This window comes from Alnus glutinosa, chromosome 6 (assembly GCF_958979055.1).
Source record: "Alnus glutinosa chromosome 6, dhAlnGlut1.1, whole genome shotgun sequence".
Lineage (NCBI taxonomy): Eukaryota > Viridiplantae > Streptophyta > Magnoliopsida > Fagales > Betulaceae > Alnus > Alnus glutinosa.
The window spans coordinates 11,614,197-11,630,000 of record NC_084891.1 but is presented as its reverse complement, the minus strand read 5'-3'; the positions used below and the strand labels follow the sequence as shown (position 1 = coordinate 11,630,000).

Genomic DNA, 15,804 nt, shown 5'->3' with positions numbered 1-15,804 from the left:
CTTACAAGTTAAAACATGAACCAAGAATTTAAAATTCCACACTTGGTACACATTAGAAAACTTAACAAAACGTGTTGAGAAAAAAATTTAAAACATTGATCCGACTTTTCTAACACGTTAACCAACCTTTCTACTCGATAAATCAATTGTTATTTTAATTTTTAAGCACTCACAAGTCATGATAAAAAATCAAAACAAAGGAGTTGCTGCTATAATTCAAAAAAATTTATAGAAAAACAAATATTTTCTCTTGAGTATTTCTCACAATTCTCTTGCACCCAATTATGCCTTTCATAAAACTGTTTATGAAATTTGAGTTCTAAAACATAATGTTTTGTGTATTATGCTTCACTATGATCCTTTATTTATATATTTGGGTTCACTTGTAGAGTTGGGAAAGGAGCGTACTAGAGTTTTAGCAGAACTAGGATTACTAATCCTAGTGCTACTTGGTGCATGACCAAGGAGAGAAAATTACTCCCTTTGCTACTACAGCACACGACCATATGGAGAATATTTTCTCCCCATCTGCCTAAGGATAGGGTTAAACCCTAGTCCACTTCTCCGTTCTCAAGTGCATGTGCTTGGGTTTTATCACTGTTAGTTTTTGTGTTGGTTGCATTCTCTGGGACAAAATCACTTCTATGTAATGTTGCTACTTTTACAGGGATGCCATTTATTTCAGAAGTCTTCAGATATTCAAAGTTTATTTCTCTGATATGGAAAGAGTCTTTTATGACAAAGTTCGAGTTTCACAAGCTGCTAGAAGGCTACTTCAGTGTTCAAGGCTATTTTGTGTATCCAAGAAAGATTTTATGCAGATTCCAACTCAAAGAAATCGGATCCCATGTTTCCGTCTGGACGACCTAGTCTAAGCTTCCGGACGCTCATCAGTCAGCAACTTACGTTCGGGCGAGGTGGCAATACAGTCCAGACGCCCATCAATGTCTAGAAAGTTTGAACTGTTCAAGATTGCATCCGTCCGGACGTAACGGCAAATCGTCTGGCCGCTATTCAGAGTTCAAGAAGAATCCAGCATTTAAGTGCATCCGTCCGGACGACGTGGCAATACCGTCCGGACGCCATTTAGTGTTCGACAAGTAATAGGGTTTCTATCTCAGACACAGATATGGGAAGACAACTGCAACCGTCCGAAAAATGTGTGTTCCCGTCCGGACACTCTCCTTCATAAGGCAAGTCGTGCAGAAAAAGTTCAACCGTCTAGAAGCCAGACTCTAAGGACCGGACGCTTAGACCTTATTAGGGAAATTGCATGCAGCAGAAGTGCAACCGTCCGGACGCTAGCGCAACACCGTTCGGACACCTTCCAGTATTTTGATCATAACTTTTTACTCAAATATCGGATTGGGACGAAATCAGTGTCATTGGAAAGCTAACAAAAAATAATACAACTTGACTATCTAGAAGGTCAATAGAAATGTCCGAACGGCCCACCGTCCAGACGGGAAGAGAGTAGCGTCCGAATGGTCAGCTAGAATTCGAGAAGTTTTAGAATTGCTTTTCAGACACAAAAATAGTTTACCGTCTGGATGCCCAAGTCTGCCATCCGGACCCACGTGCCGGAGACTCTGATTCTGACTAGAATTAGGTCTTGTAAAGCCTATAAATAAGAGGATCTAGGCATGCATTACGTACAGAATTCTGTAGTGAATTCCTTGTAGCTTAAAGAGGGTGTTTAGGGAGATATTGAAGATCTGCTAGCTCTCTAGCTGTTGCTGGTGTGGTGATTTGCTCCTGTGAAGTCTATCTTAGGGGTTGGCCCTAAAGTAAAAGATTCCATTGAAGACCCTTTCAAGTAAGTGACTTGGTTGGGAGGTGTTCGTGTTGGGTTATACGTCAGAGTTCAAGATACAACCACTGCATAAAGGTATGTGAGTGCTACTACTTTGCAACTAACTTTGTCTTCTGAATAGTGGATATCTTGGGTTTGGCTACCCCGGAGTAGTTTTTCTCTTAATTGAGTTTCCACTTCGTTAACAAAATATCTGTCTCTTTTAATTCCGCACTTTTAATATTTTGTTACATGTTGCAAACACCTAGGGATTGTTCTGAATAACCGGCTCCAGTTGGACTCTGGTCTCTCGGTTGATCTAGCTTCCGGAACGTGTGTTCATCACCATGACAAATCTTCTTTTGTATTAGAAACGCATAATCGTTCCCATAGACGGCGCCAAACTGTTAGTATAGTTTCCGGTATGGTGCGAGCTGGAAGTTCTTCGCTGTTCTTCATGCTTCCCAAGATCACTACAAAACAACCAAAATCAAGAGACCTTTCCGAGGGTCTTACTCTGATGCCTAAATTAGCTTATATGAGAAAAATTCTGCTTAATGCACAAAAGTTCGTCTAAGTTTATACTTGTGGTATGAGCCTATTTATAGGCAAAGAAGTAGATGTTAACTTGAATTAGGTTTCCTACTCCTTCTTGATCTAGAAGTGCTGTCAGAGTTCTACTTAGACTTTAATCATTTGTTAGATATATGATATTATCCCAAAAAATCTGGGATCAAATTGGACTAAGAGTCCTATCCAGATTCTACTGGGACCAGGACTAGTGATCAAATTAGACTTGGACTAGGAGTCTTATCCCGATTCTATCGGGGATAGAACTGTTGATCGGATTTTACTTCAATTCAACTTGGAGTAGAGTCCTAATCCGGATTTCCTGCATGGGATAACTAATACTTGATTTCTTGGGACAAGCTTGTCCAGGGCCTTGGCTGGCCGATTCTTAGTCTCGGGTATTTTACATTCCCGGGACCCAATCAAGATTTACCGCCTGTCACGTATTATTTGTCTGACTCTCGGGATAGGACTTTGCAGAAGTACTGCTGTCTTGGCAGCTTAATGTCTATCTCCCAGGATAGGACTTCCCGGAAGTCCTGTTGTCTCCTCTTTGGGCTGATACTAACCTGAAAGCCCATGTTTCTTTTGATGGGCCGGTCTTGATGGAATTATTCGTAAAAGTTACCCCCCCAATTTCCTTATCCGAAGCATGCTCGAATAATATTGGGAATTTTATGTCTTGAAAAACCCGAGCCTTGGCTCCTTGCAATGCCCTTTTGATGTCTGAAATCCTGAAACATGAAAATTGCAAAATGAAAATTGCAAACCCGCCTACCCCCCCCCCCCCCCACGCCTCCTTGTTTCTTCTTCAGTGTGGTGGGATCAAGTGAAGGCAAACAAAAATTGAGCTGTCAGCCTCCATATGCCTTCAAACACCCAACCTTTCAATTGAGATACCATGAGTTCAACTCATAATTTTTGAACCAAAAAAAAAAGAAGAAGAAGAAGAAGAATCAGTCTAACAAATGATGATACATATAATTCTTTCATTTCTCAAAGCTTAGAGGAGAGGAGACCAAATAGAAATAGTACACAACTTGACAACAAAGGAATCCCTCGCATTTGAATTATGCAAACCGTCTCAGACTCTTAATGAAACATCGAATGCCAAATACTTGTGACTCATGCCTCATACCATGCAGTAAATTTGGTAGAGTATGCGTCTTTGAGAACCATTTCGAACGCGGGCGTACCTAAAATCTCACTCACCTTGTTAGAGGATTGCATTTGTTTTGGAGGCAAGGGGAAGAAAACTGGTTTATCAATCGTCAGACTTGCTCTACAGCTGCTACAACTTAATGGGGTCTGTAACATCTAACCTATTGTAGTCTCAGCAGGCCACAAACTAACAATGTCATCCGCTTGAAAAGATATGGGTGGATTCGAGCCACCATTTTCAAAGAGTTAAATCAATCTTGTCTTGGTGCTCTGCAACAAACATGGTTTAAATTTCAAGTTAGGCGATGGTCACATTTAGAAGGACGACATGGCTTTAATGCTTTTGATGAGGGTTTTAATCTTTACTGCTCTTTTAAAATACAGCGGATATCCAGTTATTCTTCCGACAACATGTAAGCCGAATCCATCTCATTTTAAGGCAGTGTTTGGAAAGTTATAAAACCAATCCAAGTACAAACAATATAACTAGTTTTAACTTTTGGGAAAATATGCTAGAATCTCTCTTTACTCTTATAAATTTTGCCTTTTAGACTCTAGCTTTTAATTTAGCCAATTTAAGACATGAGTTTACGAATTTTGAATCTAAGACCTCTTTCTTATTTTTCCTCAAATAAATAATACAAATGACATAAAATACTACTATTTCATTCCCATTAAAAATAAAAAGCAAAAAAAAAAAAAAAAATTAAATAAATAACAGGGGGTCGCAAGCCTAGCCACCCGTTTATTTTATTTTATTTGCTTTTTATTCTTATAATGAAAATGAAAAAATAATAGTATTTTTTTTTTATGTAATTTTTTGTTATTTATTTAAGAATTTATTTTTTTTGGGGCAGAAATGTTAGATTTAAAATTTTCATAAACTCAAATTTTAAATTGACCAAATTAAGAACTTAGGTCTAAAAGGCAAAATCCGAAAAAGCCCGAGAGCTATGGAATGTTTTCCCTTAATTTTGTTAGTATTGTATTTTTTTTTTTTTTTTGGTTTAAGAACAGATTCTAGATTTAATTTTTCATTCAAACTACACATAACGTTAAAAATAAAACCAGTTTCAATTTGGATTTAGACAAACTTCATTAAATAAACCATTTCAAAATTGATCTAGTTTTGTTTCAGATTTAGTTTAAAACCAAGTTCAATCAAATGTCATTTGGCAAACACCCCCTACGGTACAAAAGAATCGTGAAGTATAACATCCGGAAATTACGATACAAGAATACAGGACTATATTGAGTTTTTGGTATTAAAAAGAAAAGAATCATATATTTAGAAAAGAAATCCACTCACCCGAAAAAGAACAGAAAATTTTTGATACAAGAAAGTACAAAACTCTTTGGCCCAGCTCCACATCATGGTACAAGAAAAATTCTTACAAAAAAAAAAAAAAAAAAAAAAAACTAGCCTAACTGCACAACTCAAACAATTGACTTGCGTTCCTGGAAGAAAATGCCCTGCATGGAGGTCCAGACCAGAGAGGTTGGGTTTGGTTAATGCAGGAACTATGGTGTGGGTTGGAAAAAGAAAGGAGAAAGCTAATCTTCAATTGTATCATAAACTGATCTACTGCTAAAGAGGAGGGCTCTTTTACCACTCTTTTATTTCATCTCCAGCTTCTTCCCAAGAGAGAGGGGAGTTTCCTCTATAAACATAGGAAATAACCTATTTTCTGTTGAGCCCTGAAAGAGATATATTTAGATCCTTACGGCATACCAAATTTGGAGAAAGCTGATTGAAACAAAGCTGAGAAGGCCTCGGATACACTTTGATCATCAGCTTTGATCCTCATTTGTGCTTTAGCGGATGACGTGTTGATTACACACTCTACAAGAAATGTGGATGATTCCTCTGCTTTTTGTGCGAAGAAGAAGAACTTGAAGTTAGGGGATTGACCACCTGATGCAATGCAGTGGATGGAATGTCCTTGCATGTGCCGGAGGAGAGCTTGAGGTGCTGTCAATGCTGCAACTCCTTGAGGACTAACAGAATATTCCTGCACCAGAAAATAACCGTGGTCGATTAGAGCCTTTGGGAAATACAAATACTGGTAGAAATATCTTGGCATGGCATAGTGGTAAGCCGGAGATGAAGTGGGGACAGTATCTTGTTCACAATTCTTACTGTTGACCAAAGGAAATATAATTAAACCACAACTCGTAGAAGTATTGCATATAGAAGATGTGGTATATATAAAAATCACCGTATGTAACTTTTGTTACAAAGAGAAAAGGAGCATTAATAGAAACAGAGAATCGTCATAATTTCCAAGTAAACCTGTGATAATGATATTGGCAGTTGGCGCCATTTTTGCTGAAAAGTGCTTGGATCTAGACCAGCTTTTGAATTAAGCGTCAAAGGAGGGGATGAAGGAGTAGGTGCAGGTGCAGGTGCTACTGGTAGACCTAAACCAAGGAGGTCATCAATCGCAAGGCTAGATTGTGAAGCATGCCCTGGTACAGTGGGGTTTGAAATTTCTAGTTCTAATAGCGTTTGTGAAGCAGCAGCAGACACAGATGAAGCATCATATGAAGGAGCACTATATGCAGATCCATTGTTACTAGGACCTCCACTTTCCTCCTTCTCTGAAGTACTTAAAAGCAGATCCTTGTCATTTGCCTCAACTGGAACAACTGGAACAACAGTACCTGCTGATTCTGTGCCAATGGATACATTTCCAAGTTCGTCGGAAAACTCCAATGGTCCACGGTGTTCCTTATCAATAAACATGTAGGATGGCTGCAAAAATTTATGTAGATCAGTTAATTTGAAACTTAGCTCCGAACAAATTCTAAATCCATTGAAGATAAGCAAAACATATCATACAGAATACTTATATATAACCACCATATCTGTACTGGGTATGGGTGGCATTTTGGGAATTAAGGTCTATAAGTTTTTCTCAATTAATAATGAGCTAAGTGAATGTCAATGCCTGCAAATATCTTTTGCTAGGCAATTAGAACTGATACAATAAAACGGGAGTGCACCTGTAACCTCACCCTTTAAACCCTGGTTCTAAGGGAAGGACAAGAATGAATGAATCATACCAACACAATGACCCTGTGTACAAGACAAGGTTGAAAACAGTCGAATCCCCACCCCCCCCTCCCCCCCACCAAAAAAAAAAAAAAAATTCTCCTTTATCCATCATCCAGATCTCTGAATTTCTTCAATGCTTTGTTTTACAATTAAAGATTTAGACGGAATGTGAACTCAATACAATTGTTCCTTGAGCATAGAGTTAATTTATGAAACAAATTATGAGGGGAGAGAGCTGCAGTTACCTTCTGGTACACAACAGACAAACTGTTAAATTCGTCAAATATGCGGTCTTTGATTTCACTGCTCTGAGTATCAGCAAATACTGAAACAGCTTGCTTTGGAGGGTTCACCACACGTTCTGCAACAGAGACATTGTATTGCAAAAGCCTGTAGTATAACAAGGCTCTGTCATGAACATCCTGCAATCAACTGAAAGTTTTAATTTAACATTTTTATACAATATATTCCAAACTTTAGATAAGTATTAGTTAGAAACATAAATAAGTATTAATTAGAATTTTAACATCCCAAAGAGAAAATGATAAGCATTGTTAGAAGATTATCAACTTAAAATGATCGCAACACTGATGATCACATTAGTAGTAATGATTATGATAATGGTGATAATCATGATAATAGCGATAATGATAATGACAATGACAATGAATGACAATACTAACAATAACAATCAATGGCGGATCCACATTATGCTGAGTGGAGGCATCTGCCCTTACTGAATGCCATTACTGAAATTTGTAAAGGTTTTAGGCTCTTTATCAAGTATTTGGGATATTTGAAACTTTTTTACAATTGCACCCACTAAAAATACGGAAAACCATAGGGTCACTTACCAGAGCTTCTTTTAAAAAATTGGGGCTGCTTACAGGGTGAGAAAATTGTGGGCTACTGAAGAAGGAAATAACAAAAAAAAAAATCCTTTTAAAATGTTAGTCCCCATTTGTCTAGTTACAGAACAGAACAACAAACCCCCGCAGTCCAATATCTCCTTTATGTTGCCGCCACTGGAATGAGAGAGAAAGGGAAAGGGAGAGGGGGATGGTGCCTATTTGCATCAATGTTAGGAGAGAAATAAATCTCAGATGTTTCGAAGATTTGGAGAATTCCATAGAAGATATTTTAGCTTCGTTTTTTCATACGCTGTATCTTTAGACGGTGTTTTTGTCCCCACTGGCTATTATCTTTGCTGATTTCCTTGCTCTTTTTCTATTCCTAGTTAAGTGTTTCTTTTTATATACTTCCAGTGTATTAAGGAGCGCCTTACGCTTTCAATAAATCTAAATTTACTTATCAAAAAAAAAAAAAAGGAAAAGGGAGAGGGAGAGAAGAAGAGAACAAAAGAAAAATAAAAAGAAACGAAAAGGAGGGAAAATGAGGAAGAGGGACAAAGTTATTTAGGAAAATTTGTGTTTTGTTTCTAGAATTGTGGATGCAAGAGATAAAAAATTATTTAAACCTAAATTTATAAATTTTGTTGTATTTATTTGATTGTTTAATTTTTTGACAAAAACATTACATATTTATGGCATCTTTTGACTTGCTTATTTCCTTTGAGCATGTAATAACTTATTGTAGAGAATTGAAATTGATTGTCTTCGGACTTTTAATGTTTGAACAATCAATTTTTTAGATGTCATATTGGTTAAGTGTTGACAACTTCAATTAAATTTCTTATTAGCTAACAAGATTTATGAAAGGTGTCCCTTTAGAAAAATATATTCTGAATTTATGTTATATGAAAGAGTTGAGGCTGATTAAATTATTATTTTGAATCACTTGCGGATAAGTTTATCAACAGAAAGTCAATGTTGGAGTAAGTAGCACTTGCACAAGAAACTATTAGTCAGCAATGAACAAAATTGTTCAGAGCAAAAACATGTCAAAGTTGACTTAGAAAACCTTTGCACGGATAATGGGCTGCAGATTAAAATTTTATATTCTCTCTTAAATAACTGAGACGAAGTCATATGAGCATATCTATAAAAGGGCCCCCCTTAACTTCACAAGTTACAGTTGAGAACTTTTTTTATTTATATATTAAAAAAAAAATAAAAAAAAATAAAAAAAAAAATAAAAAAACCACCACCTGAAACTGTAACTTTTCATAAAGAAAAGTGAAAAAACAATATTATCAAATTCATTTAAATCTCTTTTCCTTATTTAGAGTTTGCACCCACTGAGGGAAAATCCATGATCTCGACACAGGTAATGATGATAATCAAAATACTGCCAATAGTTATAACAATGATGATGATGATGATGAATGGCATTAATAATGATAAAAATGATAGCGATAACAACCACATATCAAGCAAGACCTGGTGGAAATCAGCAAGACCTGCAGCCAATGCAGCTGCCAAAGCTTTCTGAGTCTCAGGTGGCCTCTTGAAGAAACACTTCATTACTGCTGTGAGAAGATGTAAGCGAACCTGAGCAATGTGATAGTCCATTACCAAACCATTAAATGAAGAAACCAAAAGCATAAAACTAAGAGCGCAATCTTTAAGATTTCAGAATAATTAAATAAAAAAGTTACATTTATGTGCGTGCACACACAAACAAACAATACACATTTGTTGTCATTTAGGATTGAAATTCAAACCACAACATGAGTTGAAAAAATATTGCGGAATCTCTTATAATGATCAGACCAGGTTTGAGATAGTCTCCTGGAATATGGCTTTCAGCAGAACAGAAATGATGAATAAATTTGTTATGTCATGAAAAGAACTCTGCAGGATGAGAACAATAAGCACTTGAAATGCAATCCAGAACACAGCTCAACATGGATGACCAACTTCTGAGCATGTTTTGGACAAGTAATCAAGATATTATTAAAGGCATAAGACGCCCTCCAGTTACACAAAAAATATACAAGGGAAGAAGCAAAAAGAACAAGAAAATCATGATAACTAATCACCAAAGGAAAAACAAAAGCAACTGTCCAAATATATAATGTGTTAAAAAATAAAGACTTATGGGACGTTTGGGTGTTCAATTTTTTTAAAAACTAATCCAACTATAATTTACTATGCAAATTCCGAGGTTTAATTTCCTGAGACAAAATTAGAAAAAGTAGGATAAAATCTGATATGTTTTTGAAAAGAAAAAAAGCGAATACTAATAGAATTTGTTTTTGAAAAACAATGTTTCCAAACATCTTAGATCTCTTCCAAAGTCCTCTCACGGTCTTCAAAACTTCTATCATTCTTCTCTCCATAGACACCACAAAAGGCACAAAAGCACCATCTTCCACGCAACAGCACTCGGAGTACTGTCAGTAGTCCACCAACAAGCATACAAATTGACTACTCGTCTAGGCATAACTCAAAAAAAACCCAAATCGACTACTCATCTAGGCATAACCCAAAAAAACCCAAATCGACTGAAGAAAACATTCAAAATAGAACAAGCAACCTCACAATGAAAAAGAAGACGGTCCACAGACTCCCCATTTCTTTTACAGATACAACACCTATTACTCTCAATGACGCACTGCTTCCAGAGATTATCCATGGTAAGGATCTTTCTTAAGGCTGCCGACCAACCAAAAAAGGCCACCCTCAACATAACCTTAGTTCGCCAAACAATCTTCCAAAGGAAACGAAAACCATCATAACAACCCATGACACTGTAGAAAGATTTAACACCAAAAGAACCTTTTTTGAAAAGGACCCACCACAGCTTGTCCTCTCCTTCCTGCCTCATTCTCGTTAAATACAATGCCTTGAAGAACAAGTTAAAGACATCTACTTCTCAATCATGAGTCACTCTAGCAAACTTCATGTTCCACTGAATGACACCTTTAAAAAATTCCACGTGAGCCGCAATAGAAGCATCCTTTGTGCAAGCAATACCAGATAAAATTGGAAAGGCTTCCGTAACCATATCCCCACACCAAATATCATGCCATAATCTAACCTTCGAGCCATCTCCCAACTCAAATCTGGTATGAGTACAAAACTTCCCCAACCGCACTTAATATTCTTCCATAAACCCATCCAAGATACCCCGATAGGCTCACTAGAACACCACCCTCCCCAGGAACTCCCATATTTAGAGCCCATCACCACTCTCCACCAAACCTCCCTTTCAAGCTCATAGTGCCAAAGCCATTTACCTAAGAGAGCATGATTGAACCTCAAGCAAGTTCCTAACCCCCAACCCTTGCTCAGAGATCGGTGTACAAACCTTGAACCAACTCACCAAGTGATATTTAAACTCTTCGTCTAGCCTACCCATAGAGAAATCATGTTGGAGCTTCTCAATACAGTTTGCAACAATCGTAAGAAGATGAAAAAGGGACATGAAGTACGTAGGTAAGTTGGATAGGGTGCTCTTGATAAGGTTACTCCTACCATCCTTAGACAAATACAACATTTTCAAACTAGCCAACCGACGTTCTATCTTCTCACTAACACCGTCCCATATATGCTTGGCTGTATAGGATACCCCAACGGAAGACCAAGAAACGTCGAGGGCAAACACACAACCCCACAACTCAGAATTCTAGCCAACCCATCCACATTATCAATATTTCTCACTGGAACCAATTCCAACTTGGCTAAGTTCATCTTCAAACCTGAATAAGCTCTGTAAGTTGCATAGATGATTTGGGTCGACCTCACAAAAAAGCAAGGTATCATCAGCAAAGAGAAGATGGGAGATATCAGTCCCTGTCCCCACAGAGTGGCCAGACAATAAACCTCAACTCATTACAACTGAAATCATCATACCCAATGCCTCTATCACTATGATAAATAGCAAAGGAGACAAAGGGTCGCTTTGCCTCAAGCCACGAGAGCTGCTAAAGAAGCCCGTGGGAGAGCCATTCACCAAAACCGAGAAATGCATCATGAAAATACAATGGGCTATCCAAGAGCACCATTTCCCCCAAACCCACACCTTCTCAACATATACAACAGAAAATCCCAATTAACATGATCATAAGCCTTTTTTAAGTCCATTTTACAAATAACCCCCGTTCTTTTGGAGCTCAATCTGCTATCAAGGCATTCATTGGCAATAAGAATAGGATCTAGAATCTGCCTACCTCAAATGAATGCATTTTGTGACTTAGAAATCTTCTCCAACACCATCTTAAGCCTGTTCGTTAGAGTCTTAGAAATAATTTTGTGAGCCTATGAGCATGTGAGCCTACAATACCTAGCTACAACATATTTGAAGATCCAAGCGATATTAAACTGGCCCAAAGATCCAAGGGATACCAAACTGGCTGATTTAGTTTCATATAACCTAATTTTCATAACAAGAGTAACAGCCTTTGACACAGAGATCATATCCCCTATCAAAAAATAAAAACCACAGACTAGCAAAGTCAGGAGAGCAAATGGCCGAGGCATTGCAAAAAAAACTACTATAAAGCAGCAGCTTAGTTACCTCATCAGAATGTTCTTCATCCCAATTTTCAATTAAACTCTCTAATATATAAGGAGCATCATGCATGTCCTGAGAATATTCCCCCAACATCCAGATAAGAGCTGCCTTGGCCTTGGGTTCTTGAACATTTTTGCTGCTAATATTTCCAACAACTGCAATGCAATCATGACTCCATTGTGGATATTTCCTTAGCAGATCTTTTACAAGCACCTGGACAAAAGAATGCAGAATGTGTATCAACCCTATGGGCCATAGTTAGGTCGAGTGGACATTGTTTTGTAGGAATTGAAGGCACTGCACTAGCATATCCCAATCTAATCATTTACCAGAGCTTCAGCAGTCACATAGTCCTTTTCCATCTCCAGAAACTGAAGAAGCCTATCAACAATTGCATTCACATCATATTGCTGCAGTGCTATTTTCCCAACAGCCCGGATTGACTCTCTTGCAATAGGAATATCAACATTTGCAGCATATTCGCATAATTCCGTCACTGAAAGAGAATCAAGGTGGTCATGCATCAGTGATACATGAAAGCTAACAAAAGAATAACAGCACTGTGACCAGAGACTGGGTCACCAAACATGACAGTCTGCAGATTTTTCCATCACAACGTTTATGCTTTAAGGCCTTAAGAAATGAAATTGAAATGCTGTGTGCTTACCAATTTCATAAGTGTTGCTCTCGTTTGCCACTGCGGTCAACATTTCAAGCTTCAATTTTTTGACATAAGATGGCTCATTGTACTGGCAATAGAAGTGTTTGTAGTCTGAAGAAAATATAAATGGTGCACGCATCACCAAGATATGCAGGTGGCTTAAAACCGCATATGATTGCTCTGGACTTCCTGAACTCACTAGGGTTAAGAGAGGGGCTTTAATACGTTCATATACCTAACAACAGTAGAAGTTCTTATTAGAGAGATTGTTTTCCGTATAAAAATAACCCAAGTAATAAAAGATGGATTCAAATTATTCTAAGATGACATGCATCAAAGACGGTGTAACAAAGTAATCAAAATTACCCGCCCATGAAATCATGTTCCAAAATGAAAAACTAGAATAGAAGTTTTTCTTTTTAAGTAGTTAACACATAATGGGTGGTCTCACCTCATTGGAAACAGGGGGTGTCCAAATTAATGGCCAAAAGTTCTTTTAGATTTAAGATAGCACCTCCATTCTTATGCAAATCCAAAGAATTTCTTTTGCCATTTAGAAATAACTACACAGTTTCTTGACAGTTTGAGCTAAAAGAAGAAATAAAAAAAGCTTTTATACGTACCTGCTGATGAACATCAGTCATGGACAAAGTCAACTGTAGAAACACTTTGATGGTTGCCAATACTACAGCACCATTTGCATGCTGAAGTCTATCTTCAAGTAGATTCATGATGTCAAATATCTCACTGCTATCTAAGGGTACATATTTAACAACCAACTCAAGTACAAGACATTGGGCCCATTCACTAAATTCCTTAATCCTGCATGTCAAAACATGTAGAAAAGTGAGCTTTTTTCTTTTTTTAGGGAAAAAAAAAAAACTGAAGTCAGAATAATTTCCAGAACTTCTTTCCTCTGAGTGATTTATCAGGAGTTAACTCATAATTATACAATCCAGAATGGCAACAACTCATCACCAAGATGATAAAAATTGTGGGTTTTCAGCACATGAGCTACAAAGGAATTTCAATATTCAAATATTTTTATTAACCATTTACTAAAACAACTTACAATTACTAAGATATCAGAAAGAAAATAACATCCACATTGGAACTTCAAGTGTTATTATCCCATGCACTACAAAATAAATGCAAGGCCCTTCTTCTGTATCTGCTAACTTACAATGCAGCAGTACTAGGGGCTATCACAATGGCTACATAGCAGTAAATTGATAAAATCTAATGTAGTCAAAGTTTTCGTTATCCATGTGTAAGAAAATAATTACCAGAAACTGTTTCTAACAAATAAGTAATTCTTGTTCAAGAATCCTTTCACAAGACTAATCCACTCAAAATATTCATCGAAGTAACCATATTGAGCTCATATAATAACCATGATAATTAACAAAGAAAGACATAACAGACCCAATTACATCTTAAAGTGTGCCATAAAGGCTTGGTTTCCGTGGAATAACTTACAGATTTCTCATAAATTCCTAGGAATAGAACATACCGATTCAATAAGTAGTAAACATTTGGCTTGCTAAGCAAACCTTCTCTCTCCCTGGATGCTTCCTCAGAGGTGCTTGCTTCTGAGCTCCAAATCTCTTGTAGGGCGGATAAACAATTTGCGACCACCTGATGGAAGAATAATATGAAAATTCATCAAGTCAGAAAATACAAACATTTTCCACATCAAAAGTATAGCATAAAAAAAATGTGAAATTGCCGGAATACTTAGAAAGAGGAAAGCAACAAAAGGAAAGAAAAAACATTAAGAAATTAAAACAACAGAAGAGTAACCTGAGCATCTGAGTCATTAAGCATCAAATCCTTTAGTATTGAAGGAAAATCTGCATCTACACATGTTGAAGCCGATATATGATACAATTTCAAAACGCCCATTACTGCTACGGTTCTTACGTAACCACTATTGTCCTTCAATCCTGATCCCAAGGGCCCCACCAAATACTCCACAAGATTTGCCACTCGTAGTGAACACAAGCTCCTCAACGCGAGCCCTCGTATCATCGGGTCCGCATCCTTGCAATCTCTTTGAAGGAAATTGATAGTCAAAAGTGCAAGATCAGGATTGACTTTTGCGTAATTCCCGACATAGAGATAACACATCTTCTTCAAAACAATGTCGGATGTTGCCGAGCACATCACCATCTCCCCGAAAAGAGAAGAGACATCAATGCCAATTGTCATGTAGGAGATCACTTTCTTGAAGAGATCCCGCTTTGAATCATCAACGCCTGGAGCTCGGCTTCCCGCAAGCTGCCGGAGCTGTGATTTCAAGTCGGAGACTTCTCCTTTTCTGGCCGAATCAAATTTGGGGTAAGGGTTAAAGGAAGAAAATAAAAACAGTGAGTGAGAGAGAGAGCTAATACAATTTTGGGTCTCTCATATGTCAATGGTAAGAGCGTGGATAAGCCAACTAAACCTAATACAATTGCATTTCTCAGTGGTTCAAATCAAGTTTCAACAGTGTGGAACCAAAAAAGCATAAAACATGGAAAGAAATCAATGATTCTTGGCCATCCTACGCTAAGTTGATAATGCACTAAATTGCTCAAATTATGACAGTCTTTCACCTTTTGCATATTAATTAACAAAAAGAATTGAAGTATTCTTCTTCTTTACTTCAACTTTCACAAATTGGAACTATTTCATTTCCGCAGTGTTTGGTAGCAAAAGCAATGCGAATTAGACCTTTGGATCTCATAATTTTCATAATTTAGATCCTGACGCAATAACGAGAACCGCTACTAAACTAAACCCAATACAACACATTGACTCATACTTGATGAGCTCCAAAGCCCAAATTTCCTCTTTTCTATTCTATTTTTCTTTTCCAGGATTTTATCAGAAACCAAACTACAATCAAAGTTAGGGCTTTTTAGAGTGAGAGAATTTGAGTTACCCGGACGGTTGAGACGGTGAGGGAGACCGCTGAGACTGCACCGGAGGAGCCATGGCCGACCGGAATTGAGCCCAAGTTACGGTTCTATCTGTTCGGAACCGGAGATCTACGAATCCTTTAGCTGGCTCGGTGCATAGAGAGATCGATCTGACCGATGATGAAGAGCGATGGTACAGACCAAGTTTGAAGCCAGCAAAATCTGTGAAAAATGATAATCG

At 37.5% G+C, this 15,804-nt stretch overlaps 1 protein-coding gene across 1 annotated transcript; it reads right to left on the bottom strand.

Annotated features, from left to right (window-relative positions):
• Window positions 1-4,839: 4,839 nt before the first annotated feature.
• On the bottom strand, window positions 4,840-15,804 carry LOC133870707 (beta-adaptin-like protein A). The gene is made up of 11 exons (XM_062307899.1): window positions 15,587-15,804; window positions 14,464-14,980; window positions 14,174-14,298; window positions 13,284-13,482; window positions 12,667-12,895; window positions 12,329-12,495; window positions 12,003-12,212; window positions 8,921-9,031; window positions 6,827-7,003; window positions 5,817-6,278; window positions 4,840-5,535 (listed from the first exon to the last, which is right to left on the bottom strand). Exons 1-11 carry the CDS (start codon window positions 15,637-15,639, stop codon window positions 5,245-5,247), a joined length of 2,541 nt encoding a protein of 846 aa, XP_062163883.1. The 5' UTR covers window positions 15,640-15,804; the 3' UTR covers window positions 4,840-5,244.

Coding starts and splice junctions, on each gene's coding strand:
- LOC133870707 (XM_062307899.1), bottom strand. CDS start 15,639: ATGGCTCCTCCGGTGCAGTCTCAGCGGTCTCCCTCACCGTCTCAACCG. Junction 12,213..12,328: donor ATGTGACTGCTGAAGCTCTG/GTAAATGATTAG, acceptor TCTTTTGTCCAG/GTGCTTGTAAAAGATCTGCT. Junction 6,279..6,826: donor TGTCTGTTGTGTACCAGAAG/GTAACTGCAGCT, acceptor AAATTTTTGCAG/CCATCCTACATGTTTATTGA.